The sequence below is a fragment of the Rhinoraja longicauda genome, chromosome 23, assembly GCF_053455715.1.
Source record: "Rhinoraja longicauda isolate Sanriku21f chromosome 23, sRhiLon1.1, whole genome shotgun sequence".
NCBI lineage: Eukaryota > Metazoa > Chordata > Chondrichthyes > Rajiformes > Arhynchobatidae > Rhinoraja > Rhinoraja longicauda.
The window spans coordinates 36248221-36273887 of NC_135975.1; the positions used below are offsets into that span (position 1 = coordinate 36248221).

The 25667-nt window shown below is 45.1% G+C and overlaps 1 protein-coding gene across 1 annotated transcript in view; it reads left to right on the forward strand.

The window, feature by feature from the left end:
- The window catches only part of cfap54 (cilia and flagella associated 54), a 300159-nt gene that overhangs the window by 227817 nt on the left and 46675 nt on the right, over positions 1 to 25667 (forward strand). Inside the window, exons 57-60 of the mRNA XM_078420057.1 lie at positions 4767 to 4893; positions 16135 to 16290; positions 18835 to 18943; positions 20889 to 21048. Of these exons, the coding sequence (XP_078276183.1) occupies positions 4767 to 4893; positions 16135 to 16290; positions 18835 to 18943; positions 20889 to 21048 (552 nt within the window). The remainder of the gene's footprint in view (positions 1 to 4766; positions 4894 to 16134; positions 16291 to 18834; positions 18944 to 20888; positions 21049 to 25667) is intronic.

The window sequence follows — 25667 nt, forward strand, 5'->3', positions numbered from 1 at the left end:
CCTGACAGTGGAGGAGGCCCAGGACAAAAAGGTTAGTATGGGAATGGGAGGGAGAGTTCAAATGTTTAGCAGCTGGGAGATCACATCGATCCAGGCAGACTGAGCGGAGGTGTTCAGTGAAACAATCGCTGAGCCTGCGCTTGGTCTCATCGATATATAGGAGACTATATACAGTAGATGAGTTTGGAGGAGGTGTAAGTGAGCCTCTGCCCCACCTGCAAGGACTGAATGGAGTCGACGGAGGGGCTACAGCACTTACAGAATGTACAGCAGATGTGGTCTCCTGTGTGCTGAACCACAGTCACAATTATGTTGGACATTGCTATTGTCATTCACCACACAATGAATTCAAAACATCCGCAACTTTGAAAAGTGGGAAGAGTGGCTGACTGGATCATCCATGTGGGAGCAGGTTTCGGAGAATAGTTGGGAAGGTTCCATGACTTGTATGAATATTAAAATAAATGCATTGTTTATACATCCACAAATCTGTAAGTGTTGATCATGCAGAGCATATACATGTCATCAAAAATATCCAATTTAATGTGTACATATGCATTGGACATTCCCCATGGAATTATGGTGAGATCCATTTGCAATTCCCTAAATTTCAAACTTTTAACTCTTTCATGGACAATCCCAATATTTTCACTTGCAAAACAAATGACAGAAATCACACGCCCGAAGAACAGGACTGGTTTCAGCAATTTAGATAGTGACCCCAATGATCTCATTAGAATTAAAATGGTTGCATTCCCTCCAACCCACCATAAATGCAAGGCCTATATGTGTCATTTAAAACATGGAAGTGTGTGACCGTGTTTAAGGCTGTTAACAGCTTCTATCTCATCCGATGCAAGTTGACCTGCTGAGTACAGTAAACCCTTGATATAAGGGGCCATCGCAACAACCAGGAGCTCAATGCTCCTAAGACAGTGGAATTGTAGACTTCAGGAGAGCTTCCCCTCCCCCACTCACCATCAACAACACCACGGTCACATCTGTGGAGTCATTTATGTTCATTGGAACTATCATCTCCAGGGACCTTAAATGGGAGGCCACTATCGACTCCACAGTCAAAAAGGCCCAATACGGGATGGGACAAAAACCCATCATATATTTATTTGCCTCTGTACTTCACAATTTGAGATTTGTAATAGAAAAAAATCACGTGGTTAAAGTGCACGTTGTCAGATTTTAATAAAGGCCATTTTTATACATTTTGGTTTCACCATGTGGAAATTACAGCAGTGTTTATACATATTTATCCCAATCTCGTTGTACCCCTGTACAATGACAATAAAGATATATTGTATTGTATTGTATTGTAGTCCCCCCATTTCAGGGCACCATAATGTTTGGGACACAGCAATGTCATGTTTAGTATTTTGTTGCATATCCTTTGCATGCTTGAAGTCTGCGATTCATGGACATTACCAGTTGCTGGGTGTCTTCTCTGATGATGCTCTGCCAGGCCTGTATTGCAGCCATCTTTAGCTTATGCTTGTTTTGGGGGCTAGTCCCCTTCAGTTTTCTCTTCAACATATAAAATTGGGTTCAGATCGGGTGATTGAATTGGCCACTCAAGAATTTACCATTTTTTAGCTTTGAAAACCCCCTTTCTTGCTTTAGCAGTATGTTTGGGATCATTGTCTTGCTGTACAATGAACCACCGGCCAATGAGTTTTGAGGCATTTGTTTGAACTTGAGTAGATAGCACTAACTCCCCCTCCCATGCTGACCTTTCTGTCCTGGGCCTCCTCAATTGTCAGAGTGAGGCCCAGCGCAAATTGGAGGAACAGCACCTCATCTAAGTAAAGTAATCTGAAGGTCTCAACGGTAATTTTACTTTTTCATTTCATAGGTTTAATGGAACATGGCTGTTTTGCAATATGTTTTCAAGTCTTATTTCTCTGTCAAATTCAGTTGTCCAACATATTGCAAACCTACTGACTCCGACAGTTATTTGGACTACACTTCCTTGCCTCTTGCAAAGACACTGTCCCTGCTCTCACTACCTCCGTCTCCGCCGTATCTGTTCCCATGAGGCTGTCCATTTTTGGACATGCAAGATATATTTGTGTTTTACTACGCATGGTTTTCCCCCCTGCTGCCCTTGAAGGATCACTCACCCACATTTGCTTTGTGCCATAGTTGTGCTCTCCCTCTCCATTCCCCAGAGGGAACAAGTAGAGAGTTGAGTTCCCCTGGACCTTTCACCCCACCAGCCTTCGCATCCAACACATCATCCTCCAATATTTCCGTCACCTTAAATGTGATCCCACCGCCTTTCACATTTTTCCAACCACACCCCTTTCCGCCTTCGACCGAGACCGCTCCCTCCACAACTCCTTGGTTCACTCATCCCTTGCCATCCAAACCACCCCCTCCCTTGCAACCGCAGGAGATGCAGCACCTGGCCCTTTACCTCCCCCCTCGACTCCATCCAAGGATCCTGACAGTCTTTTCAGGTGAGGCAGAGGTTCACTTGCATCTCCTCCAACCTCATCTACTGTATCCGCTGTTCCAGGTGTCAACCTCTGTACATCAGCAAGACCAAGCGTAGGCTCGGCGATCGTTTAGCTGAACACATCCGCTCAGTCCGCCTTTACCTACCTGATCTCCCAGTTGCTCAGCACTAACTCCCCCTCCCATGCTGACCTTTCTGTCCTGGGCCTCCTCAATTGTCAGAGTGAGGCCCAGCGCAAATTGGAGGAACAGCACCTCATCTTTCGCTTGGGTAGCCTACACCCCAGTGGTATGAACATGTACTTCTCTAACTTCAAATAGCCCTTGTTTTCCCTCTCTCTCCATCCCCTCCCCCTCCCCCTTCCCAGGTCTCCCACCAGTCTTACTGCCTCCGACTACATTCTATCTTTGTCCTGCCCATTCCCTAACATCAGCCTGAAGAAGGGTCTCGACTCGCCCATTCCTTCTCTCCAGAGATGCTGCCTGTCCTGCTGAGTTACTCCAGCATTTTGTGTCTACCTTATTCAAAACCATTCCATCCTTCAGGGATATTTAGACCATACATTTTTAAAATGTGGGCAGATTGGGCGCAGCGGCAGAGTTGCTGCCTTCCAGCACCAGAGACCTGGGTTCAATCCTGACTAAGGGTGCTTGTCTCTATGGAGTTTCAATGTTCTCCCTGTGACCTGCGTGGGTTTTCTCTGGGATCTCCGGTTTCCTCCCATACTCCAAAGACTTACAGATTTGTAGGTAAATTGGCTTTGATAAAATTGTAAATTGTCCCTAGTGGGTTTAGATACCGTTAATGAGCGGGAATCCCTGGTCGGCATGGACTCGGTGGGCCGAAGGGCATGTTTCCATGCTGCATCACTAAACTAAACTAAAAAGATGCAGAAGAGTTGGTTTGCAATACAACCAAGTTTAACTTAGTACTTTAACAATGCATATGGGGCATACTCATCATTTTATACCATGTTCAATATTGATCTCTGTGTTACAAAATGATTAGAAAACCACTAGGTGATACGAAATAAATTTATAGAATGGTGCAAAGGTCAAAGATTGAACAAGCTGGAACTCAATTCTCCAAAAAAGAGAAGGCGGTGAGGTGAACTGAGATATTTTAAGCAATGAAGCTACTTGATAGTGTGGTCATGGAGAACTTGCCTCCATTGTGAGGAATCCACCAGCATGGCCATAAATTGAACATAGTGCAGTGCAGAAACAGGCTCTTTAGTCCACAATGTCCATGCCAAACATGCACCGTTAAACTAATCTCTGACTGCATGTGATCCACATCCCTTCTTTCCCTAGAAATCTATGTGCCAATCTAAAATCCACTGTCGTTTCTGCCTCCACCAGCACCCCTGACAGCATCTTCCAGGCGTACTTAACTGCCTATGTAAAAAAAATGCCCTGCACATCGAGTCAGAGAGTGTTTCAGTGTGGAAGCAGGCCCTTTGGCCCAACTTGCCCACACCGGCCAACAATCTGCTACATACACTAGTCTCACTTGCCTGCATTTGGTCCATATCCCTCCAAATATGTCCTATACATGTACTTGTCTAACTGTTTCTTAAATATTTGTAGAGTCCCTGCCTCAACTACCTGCTCTGGCAGCTTGTTCCATACACACAACACCCTTTGTGTGAACCACCATCCTTTGTGTGAGACATCTCCTTTAAGCATTGCTCCTCTCATCTTAAAGTATGCCCTCCTGCCTTTGACATTTCCACTCTGGGAAGAAGGTTCTGACTGTCTGCCCAATCTGTGCCTCTCATCATTTTATATACCTCCATAAATATAGGATAGCCACTAAAATCCAGTGTTGGATTCTGATGAACTATATTTATTTGGCAATAAATATGCATTTTACTTTCACGTGGAAGGGCAGCATATATTGCTGCACTGAAGATATGGAAGTTAGAAGAGAAAGGTTATGTTTAGGAAGGAACTGCAGATGCTGGTATTAACCCGAAGAAAGGCTCAAAGAGCTGGAGTACCAGCAGGTCAGACAGCATTTCTGGAGAAAAGGAATCGGTGACATTTCGGGTCAAGACTCTTCTTCAGGTTATATTAACAGTATTGGATGGAGTCGGGTGAGAGAGAGCTTGTGTGAAATATACCAGTAGTGTAAACTAGTTTGCTGAAATAACTATTTTATGCTGTCAAACAATACAATCTATTCTAATTTGCCTGTATTATGTAAATGGAAGTACTCTTCCTTTTTGGAAAATAAGTGTATTGAGACATTGTTGTGAGATAATAATCTGGTATGTTTGTCTTTTTTTGTGCAGCTTATTTTATTGGGAGAAACTGTAAAGTATGAAGCTAAAGGAGATATTTATTCCTGTCCAGCACAACCAATGAAAAATATTTATTTTCCACATATTATCTTGATGGCAAAAGTTAAACTAAGGCTCGGTAAGAGATTGATGACAATTTTAATTTGTTTTTATAAGTGAAATTATTTTCTGACAATTTCAAATTTAGAATTGTCAATTGCAATAACACCACTCATAAAGACCTATTCATAAAATGTATAGTCTTGCAACACAGAAATAGACACTTCGGACAGTCTGCATCGACCAGCGATCTCTCATATATCCAAACTCCAGTTTTCTTCTAGCATAGAGAGAACATGCAAACACCACACACACACACACACACGTGGAAGTTCAGGAATCAAGCAAATTCTGCAACATTTGTGACTGGACCACATCTCCAGTTGACGGACACAGGAATCAGAGGCCTTTCAGTAGTGGAAAGAAAAGATTAAGAACTGATAAAGTAAAATAAAATAGGATTTATGTAAGATTAGTGAAGGCTCAGCCTTCAATTCCCAATAAGCCCATCACTAAATGTCGGACTTTGACCTTGGAACCTTCGTCAGCAACTGGCTTCTGGACTTCTTGACCGCAAGACCTCATTCAGTTAGAATTGGTCCTAACATTTCCTCCATCCTGACCCTCAACACGGAGTTGTGTGCTCAGTCCCTTCTCCGCTGTATTGGGCTTTTGACTCTTTCACTTTCCCTTCCCAGAGGTGCTGCACTAGATGGCCAGTCCTGTCTATGAGACCACTGAAACAAAATTACCTCATCGGGTGTCCATGTTACAATATGTCTACTTATGCATTACTGCTAGTATGTGTCGTGATGATGCTTTTGCCTTGGCCCTCCAACAGATATGAGGAGGTCTGAAAGGCTTGTGAGCAATGTAAAAATACTGATTAAGAATTTGTAGTAGAGAATGACTTGCTTGTTCCTGATGAAGCAAAAGCCTTCTTGACCACCCTATCTATCTCTGACACCTCTTTCAGTGAGCAATGTCCATGCATTCCTATATCCCTCTGCTCTACAACACCCTTGGGCCCTGCTATTCACTGCCAATGTCCTGCCATGATTTGACTTCCCAAAATGCAACATCTTGCACGTATCTGCATTAAACTCCATTAACAATTCCTCAGCCTACTTAGAGTCATAGAGTGATACAGTGTGGAAACAGGCCCTTCGGCCCAACTCGCCCACACCGGCCAACAATGTCCCAGCTGCACTAGTCCCACTTTCCTGCGTTTGGTCCATATCCCTCCAAACCTGTCCTATCCATGTACCTGTCCAACTGTTTCATAAATGATGGAATAGTCCCAGCCTCAACTACCTCCTCTGGCAGCTTGTTCCATACACCCACCACCCTTTGTGTGAAAAAGTCACCCCTCAGATTCCTATTAAATCTTTTCCCTTCACCTTGAACCTATGTCCTCTGCTCCTCGATTCCCCTACTATGATCAAACGATTGTGCATCTACCCGATCTATTCCTCTCATGATTTTGTAAACCACTACAAGATCTCCTCTCATCCTCCTGCTCTCCATGGAATAGAGACCCAGCCTACTCAACCTCTCCCTACAGCTCACACCCTTGAGTCCTGGCAACATCCTCAAATCTTTTCTGAACCCTTTCAAGCTTGACAATATCTTTCCTATAACATGGTGCCCAGAACTGAACACAATATTCCAGATGCGGTCTACCTGCGACTCGACCTTCAAGGAACCATGCACCTGTACTCCTAGATCGCTCTGCTCTACGATACTACCCAGAGGCCTACCATTCACTGTGTAGGTCCTGCCCTTGTTCGACATCCCAAAATGCAACACCTCACACTTCTCTGTATTAAATTCCATCAACCATTCCTCCACCCACCTGGCCGATCGATCCTGATCCTGCTGCAATCGTTCACAACCATCTTCACTATCTGCAAAACCACTAACTTTTGTATCATCAGCAAACTTGCTAATCTTGCCCTGTATGTCCTCATCCAAATTATTATGTAGATGACAAACGGAAACGGCCCCAGCACCAAACTCTGAGGCACACCACGAGTCACAGGCATCAAGTCTGAGAAGCAACCTTCCACCATTCCCTCTGCTTTCTTCCATGGGGACAATTTTCTATCCATTCAGCTATCTCTCCTTAGATCCCATGCGATCTAACCTTCCAGAGCAACCTACCATACGGAACCTTGTTGAATGCCTTACTGAAGTCCATGTACACAACATCGACAGCTCTGCCCTCATCAACCTTTTTGGTCACATCTTCAAAAAAATCAATCGTATTTGTGAGACACGACCTCCCATGTACAAGACCATGTTGACTGTCCCTAATCAGCCCTTGCCCATCCAAATGCCTGTATATCCTATCCTTCAGAATACTCTCCAGTAACTTACCAATTAGGAGATGTTAAGCTCGCTGGCCTATAGTTCCCAGCATTTACTGTCTAGGTCCGGCCCTTGTTCGTGGTAACACTGCCACCCTCCAAACTTCCGGCATCTCTCCTGTATTTAAGAACGACTTGTAAATTTCAACCAGGGCTCCCGCAATTTCCTCTCTAGTTTCCCACAATATCCTCGGATATATCAGATCAGGCCCTGGGGATTTGTCTACCTTCAAACACGACAGTACTGCTTCAACAGTAACCCTGACTGCTCTCATGACACTTCCAGTGACTGCTCCAATTTCCTCCGTCCTACTGTCTTTCTGCTTGGTAAATACAGAGGAGAAAAACTCATTTAGGACCTTGGCCATCTCCACACAGAGGTGACCGCTTTGATTCCTGAGAGGTCCCACTCTCTCTCTAGTTATCCTTTTCCCCCTTATGTATTTATAACATCTTCTGGGATTGTCCTTGATGCTACCCGCCAGAGCTATCTCCTGGCCCCTTTTTGCCCTTCTGATTTCCTTTTTTAGTTTACTCCTTTGATCGCGAAACTCCTCCATGGATGCACTTGATCCCAGCTGCCTATACCTGTCCCTTGCATCCTACTTGTTTTTGACTAACGTCTCAATTTCCCTCGTCAGCCAAACTTCCTTACGTTTGCCTGCTTTGCCCTTCGTTCTAACGGGGATGTACACATCCTGAGCTTTCTTCAGTACATTTTTAAAATCATCCCACTTGGCCAATGTTCCTTTCCCTTCTAATAACCTGCTCCTGTCAACTTGAGCGAGACTGCCCATCTGATCAAGATCCTGCTGTAATTTTTGATAACCATCTTCGCTATACCACCCATTTTAGCGTCATCTGCAAACTTATTAATCATGCCTTGTATATTCACATACAAATTGTTGATATAAACCTCAGACAGCAATGGTCGCAGCACTAATCCCTGAGGCACACCCCAGTCACATATCTCCAGTCTGAAAAGCAACCTTCCATCATCACCTTCTGCTCCCTTCCATGAAGCCAATTATTTTTCCAGTTGGCTAGCTCTACCTGGATCCTATGCGATCTAACCTTCCAGAGCAGTCCACCATGCAGAACGTTATCTTCTGATGCAGAGCATGTGCAGAACAGTGGCCCAACAAATCCCTGGAACACCTGGATAAGGGAGAAACCTACGTCAGATTCATAGGAGAGTACAGTTCTGTTTTTAACATCATTATAACATCCAGAATAACCAAGTATTATGGTTCATAACCGAACTCGCAGAACTCGGAGTCATCTCTGCAACTGGATCCTCGACTTCCTGAACAACAGACCCCAATCAGTGAGGATAGGGGACAATCATCCTTCATATAACATATAACATATAACAACTACAGCATGGAAACAGGCCTGTCCGGCCCTACCAGTCCACGCCGACCATTCTCCCTGACCTAGTCTCATCTACCTGCACTCAGACCATAACCCTCCAATCCCCTCCTATCCATATACCTATCCAATTTACTCTTAAATAATAAAATCGAGCCAGCCTCCACCACTTCCACCGGAAGCCCATTCCATACAGCCACAACCCTCTGAGTAAAGAAGTTCCCCCTCATGTTACCCCTAAACCTTTGTCCCTCAATTCTGAAGCTATGTCCCCTTGTTGGAATCTTCCCCACTCTCAAAGGGAAAAGCCTACCCACGTCAACTCTGTCCGTCCCTCTCAAAATTTTAAAAACCTCTATCAAGTCCCCCCTCAACCTTCTACGCTCCAAAGAATAAAGACCCAACTTGTTCAACCTCTCTCTGTAGCCTAAGTGCTGAAACCCAGGCAACATTCTAGTAAATCTCCTCTGTACCCTCTCCATTTTGTCGACATCCTTCCTATAATTTGGCGACCAGAACTGCACACCATACTCCAGATTCGGCCTCACCAATGCCCTGTACAATTTCAACATTACATCCCAACTTCTATACTCGATGCTCTGATTTATAAAGGCAAGCATACCAAACGCCTTCTTCACCACCCTATCCACATGAGATTCCACCTTCAGGGAACAATGCACAGTTATTCCCAGATCCCTCTGTTCCACTGCATTCCTCAATTCCCTACCATTTACCCTATACGTCCTATTTTGATTTGTCCTACCAAAATGCAGCACCTCACACTTATCAGCATTAAACTCCATCTGCCATCTTTCAGCCCACCCTTCCAAAAGGCCCAAGTCTCTCTGTAGACTTTGAAAATCTACCTCACTATCAACTACTCCACCTATCTTAGTATCATCTGCATATTTACTAATCCAATTTGCCACACCATCATCCAGATCATTAATGTAAATGACAAACAACAGTGGACCCAACACAGATCCTTGGGGCACTCCACTAGACACTGGCCTCCAACCTGACATACAATTGTCAACCGTTACCCTCTGGTATCTCCCATTCAGCCATTGTTGAATCCATCTAGCAACCTCACTATTAATACCCAACGATTTAACCTTCTTAATCAACCTTCCATGTGGAACCTTGTCAAATGCCTTACTGAAGTCCATATAGACAACATCCACAGCCTTGCCCTTATCAATTTCCCTGGTAACCTCTTCAAAAAATTCAAGAAGATTAGTCAAACATGACCTTCCAGGCACAAATCCATGTTGACTGTTTCTAATCAGGCCTTGATTATCCAAATAATTATATATATTGTCCCTAAGTATCTTTTCCATTAATTTTCCCACCACAGACGTCAAACTAATAGGTCTATAATTGCTAGGTTTACTTTTAGAACCTTTTTTAAACAAAGGCACAACATGCGCAATGCGCCAATCTTCCGGCACCATCCCTGTTTCTAATGACGTTTGAAATATTTCCGTCATAGCCCCTGCTATTTCCGCACTAACTTCCCTCAATGTCCTAGGGAATATCCTATCAGGACCTGGAGACTTATCCACTTTTATATTCTTCAAAAGTGTCCGTACCTCCTCTTCTTTAATCCTCATAATTTCCATCACTACTCTACTTGTTTCGCTTACCTCACATAATTCAATATCCTTCCCCTCGGTAAATACCGAAGAAAAGAAATTGTTTAATATCTCCCCCATTTCTTCCGGCTCAGCACATAGCTGTCCACTCTGACTCTCTAATGGACCAATTTTATCCCTCACTATCCTTTTGCTATTGACATATCTGTAGAACCCCTTGGGGTTTACTTTTACATTACTTGCCAAAGCAGCCTCATATCTTTTTTTCGCTTTTCTAATTTCCTTTTTAAGATTCCTTTTACATTCTTTATATTCCTCAAGAACCTCATTTACTCCCTGCCGCTTATATTTATTGTATATCTCCCTCTTTTTCCGAACCAAGTGTCCAATTTCCCTGGAAAACCACGGCTCTTTCAAATTATTATTCTTTCCTTTCCACCGAACAGGGACATAAAGACTGTACTCTCAAAATTTCACCTTTAAATATCCTCCATTTCTCTATTATATCCTTTTCATAAAACAACAATTTCCATTTCACTCCTTTTAAATCCTTTCTCATCTCCTCAAAATTAGCCTTTCTCCAATCCAAAATCTCAACCCTTGGTCCAGATTTGACCTTCTCCATAATGATATTGAAACTAATGGCATTATGATCACTAGACCCAAAGTGCTCCTCAACACATACCTCCGTCACCTGACCCATCTCATTTCCTAACAGGAGGTCCAACACTGCCCCTTCTCTGGTAGGCACCTCTACGTATTGCTGCAAAAAACTATCCTGCACACATTTTACAAACTCCAAACCATCCAGCCCTTTAACAGAATGTGATTCCCAGTCTATATACGGAAAATTGAAATCACCCACAATCACCACTCTGTGCTTACTACTAATATCTGCTATCTCCTTACATATTTGCTCTTCCAATTCTCGTTCCCTATTTGGCGGTCTATAATACACCCCTATAAGTGTTGCTAAACCTTTCTCATTTCTGAGTTCCACCCAAACAGCCTCCTTAATCGAGCCTTCTAGTCTGTCCTGCCAAAGCACTGCTGTGATATCCTCCCTGACAAGCAATGCAACACCCACCAATGCAATCCTCAACACTGGTGCTCCACAAGGATGCGTTCTCTGTCCCCTTGTACACCACGACTGTGCAGCCTTGTACAAATCTAACTCAATTTACATATTTGCAGATGACACCACCATTGTGGGCCGGATATCAAATAATGGTGAGTAGGAGTGCAGGAAGGAGATGGAGAACTTTGTGTCATGTCGATACAATAACCTTTCTCTCAATGTCAGCAAGACAAAGGAGATAGTGATGGACTTCCGGAAGTGAAGCGGTACACGTACCCCAGTTTGCATTGACAATGCCGAAGTAGAGATGGTTGAAAACGTAAAATTCCTAGGAGTCAATATCACCAACACCTTCCCCTAGACCACCCATATTGAAGCAACGACCAAGAAATCACACCACCGCCTCTACTTGCTCAGAATGCTTATGAAGTTCAGCGTGGCACCAACAACCCTCACCATCCTCCACAGAGTGCCGTAGAATGCATCGTATCGGGATGCACCACAGCTCCATCCAAGGCCGCAAGAAATTGCAGCAAATTGTGGATGCAGCCCAGACCATCACACAAACCAATCTCCCTTCCATTGACACATCAGCTAACCACACGAGCCATTACACCTCATGCTGCCTCGGCAAGTCCAGCAGCATAATCAAGGATGAGTCGCATCCTGGCCACTCCCTCTTCTCCCCTCTCCCACCGGGCAAGAAGTACAGAAGTGTGAAAACGCACACCTCCAGATTCAGGGACAGTTTCTTCCCAGCTGTTATCAGGCAACTGAACCATCCTACCACAACCAGAGAGCAGTCCTGAACTATTATCTACCTCCTTGGTGACTCTCAGACTATCTTTGATCAGACTTTACTGGCTTTATCTTGCACTAAACGTTATTCCCTTTATCATGTATCTGCACACTGTGAATGACTTGATTGTAACCCTGTATTGTCGTTCCTCTGACTAGTTAGCACACAACAAAAGCTTCACTGTAGTGACAATAAATTAAACTAAACTTATCAAATGCCTTGGCGAAGTCCATATGGACAATGTCTGTGGCTTTTCCATCATCAACCTATTTTGGTTACTTCTCCAAAAAACTCTATCAGATTCATCAGACACGATCTCCCACGAACAATCCATGCTGACCATCCCTAATCAGCTCTGTCTATCCAAATGCATACATCTGTTTTTTAACAGATTGGTTGCGGAGCCTCTGCCCACCCTCCCCCCTGCTCCCCGACTCTCTCCCTCAATTCCCCTGGTCCACTTCCTCTGCCCTTTCTTTGTCACACCTGACCATCAAGGCTAAGCAGGTGAGGAAGGAACTGTGCAGACTCCGCCCAGGCAAAGCCCCAAGTCCCAATGGTGTCGGCCCTATGGTGCTCAAGGCGTGTGCCAGCCAGGTGTGCGGATACTCCAGCAGACCTTCAACCTGAGCCATGAGCCTGGAGAGGGTTCCTGTGATGTGGAGACATCCTGCCTGGTTCCTGCACCAAAGAGGACGTGTCCCAGCTCCTCCAATGACTACAGACTGGTGGCGCTGACCTCACACATCATGAAGTCCCTGGAGAAGCTGGTGCTCACTCACCTGCGGCCCCTGGTTAAACCCTACCTGGAGCCCCTGCAGTTCGCTTACCAAACAAAGGTGGGGGTGGAGGACTCTATCATCCACCTGCTCCATCGTTCATATGCTCACCTCGATAAGCCGGGAAGCATTGTGAGAGTCATGTGTTTTGACTTCTCCTGTACTTTTAACACCATCCGGCCTGCACAGCTAGGGAGCAAACTGCCGAAGATGCGGGTGGATGCTCCATTGGTGTCCTGGATCACCAACTACCTGACTGGACAACCACATTATGTCAGGCTACAGAATGGTAGTGAGCAACACAGGGGCCCACAGGAGACGGTCCTCTCTCCCTTCCTGTTCACCATCTTCACCTCGGACTTCAAATATAACTCCATTTGCTGCCACCTGCAGAGAATTTCAGACGACTCTGCAATTGTGGGCAGCATCAGTGGGGGGGAGGGAAGCAGAATACAGAGGTGTAGTCAACGACTTTGTTGAGTGGTGTGGGCTGAATCACCTGCAGCTCAACACTGACAAGACTAAGGAGTTGCTGGTGGACTTTAGAAGGAGAGGAACACCCCTGTCCCCTGTCTCCATCAAGGGTGTGGATGTGCAGTTTACCAGAGAGTACAAATACCTTGGAGTGCACCTGGACAGTAAACTGGACTGGTCCAGGACCACTGAGGCCCTGTACAAGAAGGGACAGAGCCGGCTGTACTTTTAGAGAAGGCTCCGCTCCTTCAGCATCTGCAATGAGATGCTGCAGATGTTCTACCAATCGGTGGTAGCCAGTGCCATCTTCTTCGCTGCCGTGTGCTGGAGCAGCAGGGTGAAGGCCGCGGATGCCAATAGGATCAACAAACTCATCAGGAAGGCTGGCTCCGTCCTGGGGCTGGAGTTGGATTCATGGGAGGTGGTCTTGGAGGGGAGGATGCTCCTCAAACTGCAGAGCATCCTGGACAATACAGCTCACCCTATGACACACTGGCCAACCTAAGGAGCACCTTCAGCAACAGACTGGTTCCACCAAGATGTAGCACAGAACGCCACAGGAGATCCTTGTCCCCTGTGGCTATCAAACTGTACAACTCCTCCCCCTTCTGTCGTGGGGTAGACTGAGACTGAGACTGACTCCTCCCCCCCCCCCCCCACCCAAAAACAATTCTTTGCACATCCCTAATCCTTTCCACTCGTCACTTTAATTTCATGTTTCATTTATCTTGTGTTTTATGACTGGTGGCAGATCAATTTCCTTCCTGGGATAAAAATATGTTTGATTATATCGTATCTTATCCCTCAGAATACTCCAGTAACGTCTACCACTGATGTCAATCTCACTGGTCTATAGAAGGGTCTCGACCCGAAACGTCACCCATTCCTTCTCACCTGAGATGCTGCCTGACCTACTGAGTTACTCCAGCATTTTGTGAATAAATACCTTTGATTTGTACCAGCATCTGCAGTTATTTTCTTACACTAGTTCCCAGAGATTTCTTTATAGCCCTTGCTAACTAGAAGCACAGCATTAGGCACCCTCCAACCACCCTTGGCTAATGATGATTCAGATTTCTCAGCTAGAGCTCCTGCAAGTTCTTCTCTAACTTCCCAGAATGTTCTCGGATATGTCTGATCAGGTCTAGGAGATTTATCTACCTTCATCCGTCTTAGGATGTCCAGCACCTCCTTGACCATAATATAGACTGTCCTCAAGACATCTCCATTAACTGTCCCAAGTTCCTCAGCCTTCTTGTCTTTCTCCACTCATTGAGGACTCTCTTTGGGTTATTCTTATTGTTATCTGCCAGAGCTATCACCTGTCCCCCTTTTGCCCTCCTCATTTTCTTTTTAAGTATGCTCTCCAATTCTCAAAACGCCTCTAGATATACACAATGCTACCTGGCTTTGCCTCTCACATGTCTTCATGTTTTTCCTGAGAAGAGCCTCAATTTCCCTTGTTATTCAGGCTTCCTTACTCCCACCCGCCTTGGCCTCTGCCGTCCATTCAGGCTTCCTTACTCCCACCTGCCTTGGCCCCTGCCGTCCATTTTAACAGGAACAGGCTGAATTCCTGTCATCGCAATCAGAGGGTTGTGGCTGTATGGAATGGGCTTCCGGTGGAAGTGGTGGAGGCTGGCTCGATTTTATTATTTAAGAGTAAATTGGATAGGTATATGGATAAGAGGGGATTAGAGGGTTATGGTCTGAGTGCAGGTAGATGAGACTAGGTCAGGGAGAATGGTCGGCGTGGACTGGTAGGGCCGGACAGGCCTGTTTCCATGCTGTAGTTGTTATATGTTATATGTTATATAAAATGCATCCCACTTTCTGGACTTTCCTTTGCCTGCAAATAACCTACCGCAATCAACTTGAGTAAATCCCTGTATCATGCCATCAAAGTTGGCCTTGCTCCAATTCAGAATTTTAAGTGGTGGGCCCGTGGTGCCAATCAGAATGTCCCAGTCAGGGCTGGATCCCGCGTGATTCTTGCACAGAGAAGTGTCCACAGCACTGCAAAATGTGTGCAACTAATGTCAGGGCCATACTGTCAGGGCAACCCCAGACAATATGCACTTGGGCTTTGCACGAGGCTCATAATGATGTGACCCTAATGCACAGAATTAACAGATGTAACCACTCCAACATTAGTGTACTGTTCCAAAGCCAGAGGCAATTCAAACAGTGGAACAAAACCACGAAAAACTACTCCATCTCTGATTTTATCACTTCCGGCTGAATGCCCCACACAGCCTCCAACCTGAAGAAGGGTCACGACCCGAAACGTCGCCCATTCCTTCTCTCCCGAGATGCTGCCTGACCTGCTGAGTTACTCCAGCATTTTGTGAATAACAGCCTCCAACCTGATCATTCCCAACCCCGCACAACCCAGTTTTACCTTTTCCCCCAAATTCATACACAGAACTACCCTGGCAGACACATTGTTTCTGCTTGCTCCTGTCCCACTGAAATAATTTCCACATGCCACGACTTCATCCTATCCCCCCCTGATCCAATCCCTCCCGACCTCTGACCAAGATATGCCTTTGTCTCTTCAATGACTTCTGTTTTCCAGGCCCCCACTCCCTCATCTTTACTCCTTCCTACCCAAAAATATTCACTCTATTTCATCATGATAAGAACACATTTATCATTAACAAAGGTCAAAGGCAAAACCGTGTGAAACAATTGTTTTTCCCCACTTATATTGTGTTGTAGTTTTAAAAGCATCCTTCACTAATTAAATTATTATTATCCTACTTTTGTGGTTTCAGAATTTTAAACCCCTTGCTGCTTATTAGGAGATTATGGTAATATGCAGTTTAACATTTTGTCTTTTCTTCCTATTGAAGGAAATGTTGCCTCAAAATTGGCAGCATGCTCAGAGAAAAGGAATGAGGAATCAACATGGCAGAACGCACTTTCCATGTACAACCAAGGTCTTGAGCTGTGTAAAGGTGCAGTATCTCATGAGTCTGATCTAGAGGCAGACTTCCTGTTACAAAAAGGTAGGACTTAGTCACAACATGCTTTGACAGTAAATATTGCAATTGAAAAATCTGCATTTATCATTTGTTTAGTTCTTCTCGGTAGCCCTGCATTTAGTTAAACCGAAGACTATTTGGGGATATGGTGGATGAGAGCTTCTAATTACTTTGTTGTCCTGGTACCAGGCCTAGTTTATGGATTGGCTTTCCTAAATTAGAGTCTTGCTGGATAGAAGGTTGCTTGCAGAGGTTATTATCATCTGTTTTCCATTCAATTAAATGAATGACTAAAACAAGCACAATGCCTAAGCCACAACCACCAGGTAACACACCTGACAAAATGATTGCAAGGAAGAGGATGTTCCTTGCCTGAATAAGGAGCTGGTAGGTGCAGAACTAGCCGCCTTATATCCAAATGGTGGCACGATGGCGCAGCGGGAGAGTTGCTGCCTTACAGCGCCAGAGACCCGGGTTCGATCCTGACTACGGGTGCTGTCTGTGCAGAGTTTGTACGCTCTCCCCGTGACCTGCGTGGGTTTTCTCCGGGATCTCCAGTTTGCTCTCACTCTCCAAAGACGTACAATTTTGTAGACTAATTGGCTTGGTATAGTTGTAAATTATCCCTAGTATGTGTAGGATAGTCTAAGTAAGCAGGGTTCACTAGTCAGCGAGCACTCTGTTTCCATGCTGTATCTCTGAACTAAACTAAACTAAAGGCTGACTGATGTTCCCTCGACTGTGAGTCCTGGTTTCCAAGCCTCAACCCTGCTGATGATCCTGCAGTTTAATCTATTCCATCTCCCCCGTTCTCTACCTACTCTAGTCCTATTGCCAGCTGCTGCTTCTCAACCCCAAAGATACCATTACTCCACAGGTGGCCCATTGCAACTGCTATCCACTTGCTAAGTCCTTGGCCCTTCTCTACAATTTCACTTATCTCAATGCTGCTGCCTTGCTTCCATGCCATTTTCTCTGGAATATTTCCCTTCAGATACCACGCTCCATTGTAATAAAACCCTGATAGTAATAACACCCTGAGGATCCTTTGCTTTCTCCATTCTAGTCCTGGGGGCTTAACCAGGGCATAGAAGTCCTGAATTCCTCAGCCATGGGCTTTGTCTGAAAGCTATTCCTGAATATTGTGCATATAAAATGCCTGAATGTCGAGAAATAACCAAATTCAGACTTGCACAGACAGTTGAACTCCTGACATTTCAACAAAAAAGGACTGGATGAATAGAAGGGCAGTAAAGGTACAAAACATGACCCTAATTCAACGTATGTACCCTGGTATTTTCTGTACTCTGTCCCTCTGAGGCATGCAAGTCCACTGACAAGTCGAATTGAGGTTATTGTCACATACACACACGTGCAATGTGTTACAGGTACGATGAAAATTTAGCTTGCAGCAGCATCACAGCTACATGAAAGACAACACTCAAAAACACCTTATGGATAAATTACCCATAAATTCTGCAAGGCAGAAAAAAGTAAAAAGACTGTGCAAAACACAATTAGAAAGAAAAGCAAGTGCATGGGACTGCCAAGGTGCGATAGTGTTCAGATGTAAGATACGAGTGTGCAAATTGGTTCAAGAACTCAATAAGTAGTATGCAGCTGTTTGTGAATGTGGAGGTGTGCAAGGTCAGACTTTTGTACCTGCAGCCTGACATTGCAGCAGATGTGAGCATGGCCTGGGTGGTGGTGTTCCCTGATGATAGATGCCGCGTTCTTGAGGCAGTATCTCATGGAGATGATTGTAATAGTGGGGAAGGCTGTGTCCATGATGGACCGGGCTGAGTGCACCACTCCCCACAGCCTCTTGCACTCCTGTGTGTTGGAATTGCTTTACCAGGCCATGATTCAAATCATCAGGATATCTTTTGCAGTCCATCTGAGAAAGTTTGCTAGAGGATTCAATGACATGTCAACCCTCTTTACATTTCTATGAAAATAAAGGCGCTGTATTGTGTAGAGATGGTACGTTGTTAACATATTTAAGTCACATTTTTCACAGTTCAGGAGAGAGGCCATCGATTTGAAACATTACTTATTTCTTCTCGCTTCACAGATATTACCTAACCTGTTGATTGTTTCCAACATTGTTATTTTATCCCATACTCCAACAAATAATCTAATTGTTGATTATAATGGGCCGAATAGCCTAATACCCCTATCTCTTATGAACAATGCATTTTCAAGTCAGCATGGTTTGTGACGGAGAGGAATCTGGTGTTTCTATGCATCTGCTAAACTTGTCCTTGGTGGTAGGGATCTCTTGAAGACGTGCGGGTCTCATTGTGATGTCACACGCTGAAGACCTTCAAGAAATGGGTTAGAAAGGAATTTTTTTTACTTTAAAATCTCTCTAGCTTTAAAAATGTAGCTTCAATTTGAATGAGAGTTGTCACACATTATGCCCAGGATAATGGTGAGTAACGTGGGCGAAAAATGGTGGCGCTATGGTGTACCGTTTTGGCTGTGCGAACCACAAATGTTATGCTGCACACAAACACACATACACACGGACAGAGAGTTTTAGTAACATATAGATTTATTTTTTAGGTAAAATACTGCGCCAGATAACGGAATCTCAGTATTTGAAAAATGTCGAAGCAGCAAATTGTTTGATGGATGCGATCAGTGTTTCTTATTTTCATGGGCAAAATACCTGGTAAGTCTTATGAGACTGGCAAAGGATTAATAAGTGTTAACAGCACATACTTGAATTTCCAGAAGATTAAAAAATTGAAGTAGAGAAAATTCAGATGAAATCTCATCATCTCAAACTAAGCAGTATCGTGGAGAACCTTGTCTGCACTTCTCCAAAGCCTCCTCGTCTTTCTTGTAATGCAGCGTCCAGAACTGCTGACAATACTCCAAAGGTTTTATACAACGGCAAATGATTTCACAACTTTTATACTCATTGTCCCAACTGATGGAGGCAAGCATGCTAAACATCTTCCCTGCTCTATTCACCTGTGTTGCCCCTTTCAAGAAGTTAAGGTCGTGCACTCCTGAGCTTCGTCATTCTTCGGATATTGTGCATGTGTGCATTCTCTTGCTATTTACCCTCCCTTTTTAACTAGGTGCTATCTTTTAAGTGCAGCTAACCCACCATTTTACTGCCATCTCAGGAGTAATAGAGTTGTACAGCATGGAAACAGGCCCTTCGGCCCAACTTGTCCATTCTGGCCAAGTTTGCATACTGAAATCCTCTCACAGGAATAGTTTTTAATTTAGTTTAGAGATACAGTACGAAAACTGGCCTTTTGGCCCATCGAGTCCGCGCCGACCAGCGATCCCCACTAATTAGCACTGTCCTACACACACAAGGGACAATTTACATTTCTACCAAACCAATTAACCTACAAATCTGTACATCTTTGGAGTGTGGGAGGAAACCAAAAATCTCAAAGAAAACCCACGCAATCACAGGAAGAAAGTACAAACACCGTACAGACAGCATCTGTAGTGGGGAACAAATCCAGGTCTCTGGTGCTGTAAGGTAGCAACTCTACCGCTGCACCACCATGCCACCCTAATAATGTCAGTGTGAGTCAATGAGAACAGGAATTAAAAATGCAGCCCCAGGAAGGAACATTGAATACGTTAGTGACAGTGTCATATGGACCAACAAACATACCACTGAACTGTCAACAAGTATGAAGGAAATAGAAGAAGGAATATGCCATTTGTGCCTTTATGCTTGCTCCATTATTTCGTAAAATCATCTTTAACCTTTCCTTCATCACCATTCCTGGCATTAACCCCCATGTCCCTCAATTCCCTTACGATCTAAAAATCTATGGATCTCTGCCTTAGACCTCTGAGCCTTCATGGCCCTTTTGAGTAGCTAATTCCAAAGTTTCACAATGCCCCGGGTGTAGATATTTCTTCTAATCTCTGTTCTGAATGTGTGATGCCTTATATTGAGGTTGTGATTCAACACCATTTGCTAGAGATGGGCGGTGGCGCAGCGGTAGAGTTGCTGCCTTACAGTGCCAGAGACCCAGGTTCGAACTTGACTACGGGTGCTGTCTGTATGGAGTTTGTACGTTCTCCCCGTGACCTGCGTGGGTTTTCCCTGGAAGCTTCGGTTTCCTCCCACGCTCCAAAGATGTACAGGTTTGTAGGTTAATTGGCTTGGTAAAATTGCAAATTTTCCTAGTGTGTGTAGGATAGTGTTAGTGTATTCACTGATTGGCATGGATTCGGTGGGCCGAAGAGCCTGTTTCTAAACTAAACTAAAAGAGAAAACATTAACTCCACATCAATCTAGCCAAGCCTTGAAAGAAATATGTACAATTTAACAAGATCACTGCTCATTACTCAAAACACCACAGTGTATAGGCCCAATCTGCTTAAACTCATCTATATGACAAATTGCCATACATTCAGTATATCCTACATCGCCCAGGAGATAAACCTGCATACTGCAGTCACTAAGCCTCTGTATATTTGGGACAAGATGGCTTTCCTCTTCTTCTCAGAACCTCTTGCAGTAAAATTCAACGTACCATTTGCCTTCCCAAATATCTGCATATTGTAAAGAATTCAGACATTGCTTTTAAAATAATGACTAACTTATATTGGATCATTTTATGTGTGTTTTGTAGGCTGATAAGGCAGTCATATTTGGAACTTGTTTTGTTTTACCTCCACCTTTTTAATGTGGAAGAAAAAGAAGCAGAGAAAAACCTTAAGAGCGACCTTACAGATAACAAACTATCTGTGAAATCAGGAATTATTTTAATTTCTAAACAGTTCAAAAAAAAGGTAAGAATATAGTAACCATCAGTATAATTGTTGGTATAAAGAGTTCTAGTTAAAATGTTTGCAAGTTAGCATTTTTCCTATATCGTGTGTGCTTGTCTATAAACATTATCTTCGGAAAGGCAACATAGATGCAACATAGACCTGTCTGAAGAAGGGTCTCAACCCGAAACGTCACCCATTCCTTCTCTCCAGACATGATGCCTGACCCGCTGAGTTACTCTAGCATTCTGTGAAACATCACCCATTCCTTCTCTCCAGAGATGCTGCCTGTCCCACTGAGTTACTCCAGCATTGTGTGTCTATCCAGAGATGCTGCCTGTCCCACTGAGTTACTCCAGCATTGTGTGTCTCTCCAGAGATGCTGCCTGTCCCACTGAGTTACTCCAGCATTGTGTGTCCATCGTCTGATTGTGTAAAACTGGAGTGGCTGTAGGGATAAAATGTAAACAGGGTTTTTGGTCAGTGCGTGAATGGGAGCAGATACTGCACCTCATCGACTGCGAAGGCATGTTGCAGCTTTCTGGACAACTTTTAATGCCACAAATTCAGGTACCTTGATATAGCTCTAGTGTAAGAAAATAACTGCAGATGCTGGTACAAATCGAAGGGATTTATTCACAAAATGCTGGAGTAACTCAGCAGGTCAGGCAGCATCTCAGGAGAGAAGGAATGGGTGACGTTTCGGGTCGAGACCCTTCTTCAGACTGATGTCAGGGGGGCGGGACAAAGGAAGGATATAGGTGGAGACAGGAAGATAGAGGGAGAACTGGGAAGGGGAGGGGAAGAGTGGGACAGAGGAACTATGTAAAGTTGGAGAAGTCAATGTTTATACTGCTGGGCTGCAAGCTGCCCAAGCGAAATATGAGGTGCTGTTCTTCCAATTTCCGGTGGGCCTCACTATGGCACAGGAGGAGGCCCATGACAGAAAGGTCAGACTGGGAGTGGGAGGGGGAGTTGAAGTGCTCAGCCACCGGGAGACCAGGTTGGTTAAGGTGGACTGAGCGAAGGTGTTGAGCGAAACGATCGTCGAGACTGCGTTTGGTTTTGCCGATGTAAAGAAGTTGACATCTAGAGCAGCGGATACAATAGATGAAGTTGGAGGAGGTGCAGGTGAACCTCTGTCTCACTGGAAAGACTGTTTGGGTCCTTGGATGGAGTTGAGGGGGGAGGTAAAGGGACAGGTGTTGCATCTCCTGTGGTTGCAGGGGAAAGTGCCCGGGGATGGGGTGGTTTGGGTAGGAAGGGACGAGTGGACCAGGGAGTTACGGAGGGAACGGGCTCTGCGGAACGCAGAAAGGAGAGGGGATGGGAAGATGTGGCCAGTAGTGGGGTCCCGTTGTAGGTAACGGAAATGTTGTAGGATGATTTGTTGGATACGCTGGCTGATGGGGTGGAAGTTGAGAATGAGGGGGATTCTGTTCTTGTTACGAATGGAGGAAAGGGGAGCAAGAGCGGAGCTGCGGGATGTAGAAGAGACCCTAGTGAGAGCCTCATCTACAATGGAAGAGGGGAAGCCCCGTTTCCTGAAGAATGAGGACATCTCTGATGCCCTAGTGTGAAACATCTCATCCCGGGCGCAGATGCGGCATAGACGGAGGAATAGGGAGTAGGGGATAGACGTTTTGCAGGAGACACGGTGGGAAGAAGTGTAGCTCAGATAGCTGTGTGATTCAGTGGGTTTATAGTAGATGTCAGACACTAGTCTGTCTCCTGTGATGGAGATGATGACGTCCAGAAACGGGAGGGAGATGTCGGAGATAGTCCAAGTATATTTAAGAGCAGGATGGAAATTGGAAGTGAAGTGTATGAAGTCAGTGAGTTCTGCATGGGTACAAGAGGTAGCACCAATGCAGTCGTCGATGTAGCGGAGGTAGAGTTGGGAGACGGGGCCAGTGTACATCCGGAACAGGGATTGTTCGACGTACCCGACAAAGAGGCAGGCATAGCTAGGGCCCATGCAAGTGCCCATAGCTACGCCTCTGGTTTGGAGGAAGTGGGAGGAGTCAAAGAAGAAGTTGTTAAGGGTAAGAACCAGCTCTGCGAGGCGGAGGAGAGTGTTAGTAGATGGGCATTGGCTGGTTCTACGGTCGAGGAAGAAACAGAGGGCTTCAAGACCATCCTTGTGGGGGATGGAAGTGTAGAGTGACTGGACATCCATGGTAAAGATGAGGGAGTGTGGGCCTGGGAACCAGAAGTTATCGAGGAGATGGAGAGCACGTGAGGTGTCTTGGACGTAGGTGGGGAAGGATTTGACCAGGGGGATAGGATGGAGTCGAGGTAGGTGGAAATAAGTTTGGTGGGACAGGAGCAGGCAGAGACAATGGTTCTGCTGGGACAGTTCTGTTTATGGATTTTAGGTAGGTGGTAATATCGGGCCGTGCGGAGCTGGGGAACGATAAGTTTGGAGGCATTGGAGGGTAGATCGCCGGAGATGGTGAGGTCCGTGATGGTGCTGATGATAAAGGTCTGGTGTTTGTCAGTGGGGTCATGGTCCAAGGATAAGTAAGAAGAGGTGTCTGAGAGTTGTCGTCTGGCCTTGGTCCGGTAGAGGTCAGCACGCCAGACTACCACAGCACCTCCCTTGTCAGCGGGTTTGATGATAAAGTCCGGGTTGTTGCAGAGTGAGTGGAGGGCTGCACGTTCAGGAGGGGAGTAGTTAGAGTTAGTCAGGGGAGTGGAGAATTTGAGGCGGTTAATGTCCCGCCGGCAGTTGGAGATGAAGTGAGGGTAGTTGGTCAACCGGGGGGGGGGGGGGGTCCAAGAGGAGGGGGTCCGCTGGAGACGGGAGAAGGGGTCATCACTGGGGGGTGAGGACTCCTTCCCATGGAGACGGAAGAAGAGCTCCACGTCATGGCGGACCCAGAACTCGTTGATGTGGGGACGAAGAGGAACAACTCCCCCTCAACTCCCACTCCCACTCCCAGTCTGACCTTTCTGCCTACCAGAGGACTGGGAGAAATTCAGAGTCCAGCAGAGGAGGACAAAGGGCTTAATTAGGAAAGGGAAAATAGATTAGGAAAGAAAACTGGGAGGGAACATAAAAACTGACTGCAAAAGCTTTAATAGATATGTGAAGAGAAAAAGATTAGTTAAAACAAATATAGGTCCCTTGCAGTCAGAAACAGGTGAATTGATCATGGGGAACAAGGACATGGCAGACCAATTGAATAACTACTTTGATTCTGTCTTCACTAAGGAAGACATAAATAATCTGCCGGAAATAGCAGGGGACCGGGGGTCAAATGAGATGGAGGAACTGAGTGAAATCCAGGTTAGTCGGGAAGTGGTGTTAGGTAAATTGAATGGATTAAAGGCCAATAAATCCCCAGGGCCAGATAGGCTGCATCCCAGAGTGCTTAAGGAGGTAGCCCCAGAAATAGTGGATGCATTAGTGATCATTTTTCAAAACTCTTTAGATTCTGGAGTAGTTCCTGAGGATTGGAGGGTAGGTAGCTAATGTAACCCCACTTTTCAAAAAGGGAGGGAGAGAGAAAACGGGGAATTATAGACCAGTTAGTCTAACATCAGTAGTGGGGAAAATGCTAGAGTCAGTTATTAAAGATGGGATAGCAGCACATTTGGAAAGTGGTGAATTCATTGGACAAAGTCAGCATGGATTTATGAAAGGTAAATCATGTCTGACGAATCTTATAGAATTTTTCGAGGATGTAACTAGTAGAGTGGATAAGGGAGAACCAGTGGATGTGTTATATCTGGACTTCCAGAAGGCTTTCGACAAGGCCCCACATAAGAGATTAGTATGCAAACTTAAAGTACACGGTATTGTGGGTTCAGTATTGATGTGGATAGAGAACTGGCTGGCAGACAGGAAGCAAAGAGTAGGAATAAACGGGTCCTTTTCAGAATAGCAGGCCGTGACTAGTGGGGTACCGCAAGGCTCAGTGCTGGGACCCCAGCTATTTACAATATATATTAATGATTTGGATGAGGGAATTGAATGCAACATCTCCACGTTTGTGGATGACACGAAACTGGGGGGCAGTGTTAGCTGTGACGAGGATGCTAGGAGGCTGCAACGTGACTTGGATAGGTTAGGTGAGTGGGCAAATGCATGGCAGATGCAGTATAATGTGGATAAATGTGAGGTTATCCACTTTGGTGGCAAGAACAGGAAAGCAGACTATTATCTGAATGGTGGCCGATTAGGAAAAGGGGAGATGCAACGAGACCTGGGTGTCGTGGTACACCAGTCATTGAAAGTAGGCATGCAGGTGCAGCAGGCAGTGAAGAAAGCGAATGGTATGTTGGCATTCATAGCGAGGGGATTTGAGTATAGGAGCAGGGAGGTTCTGCTGCAGTTGTACAGGGCATTGGTTAGACCACACCTGGAGTATTGCGTACAGTTTTGGTCTCCTAATCTGAGGAAAGACATTCTTGCCATAGAGGGAGTACAGAGAAGGTTCACCAGATTGATTCCTGGGATGGCAGGACTTTCATATGAAGAAAGACTGGATAGACTCGGCTTGCACTCGCTGGAATTTAGAAGATTGAGGGGGATCTTATAGAAACTTACAAAATTCTTATGGGGTTGGACAGGCTAGATGCAGGAAGATTGTTCCCGATGTTGGGGAAGTCCAGAACAAGGGGTCACAGTTTAA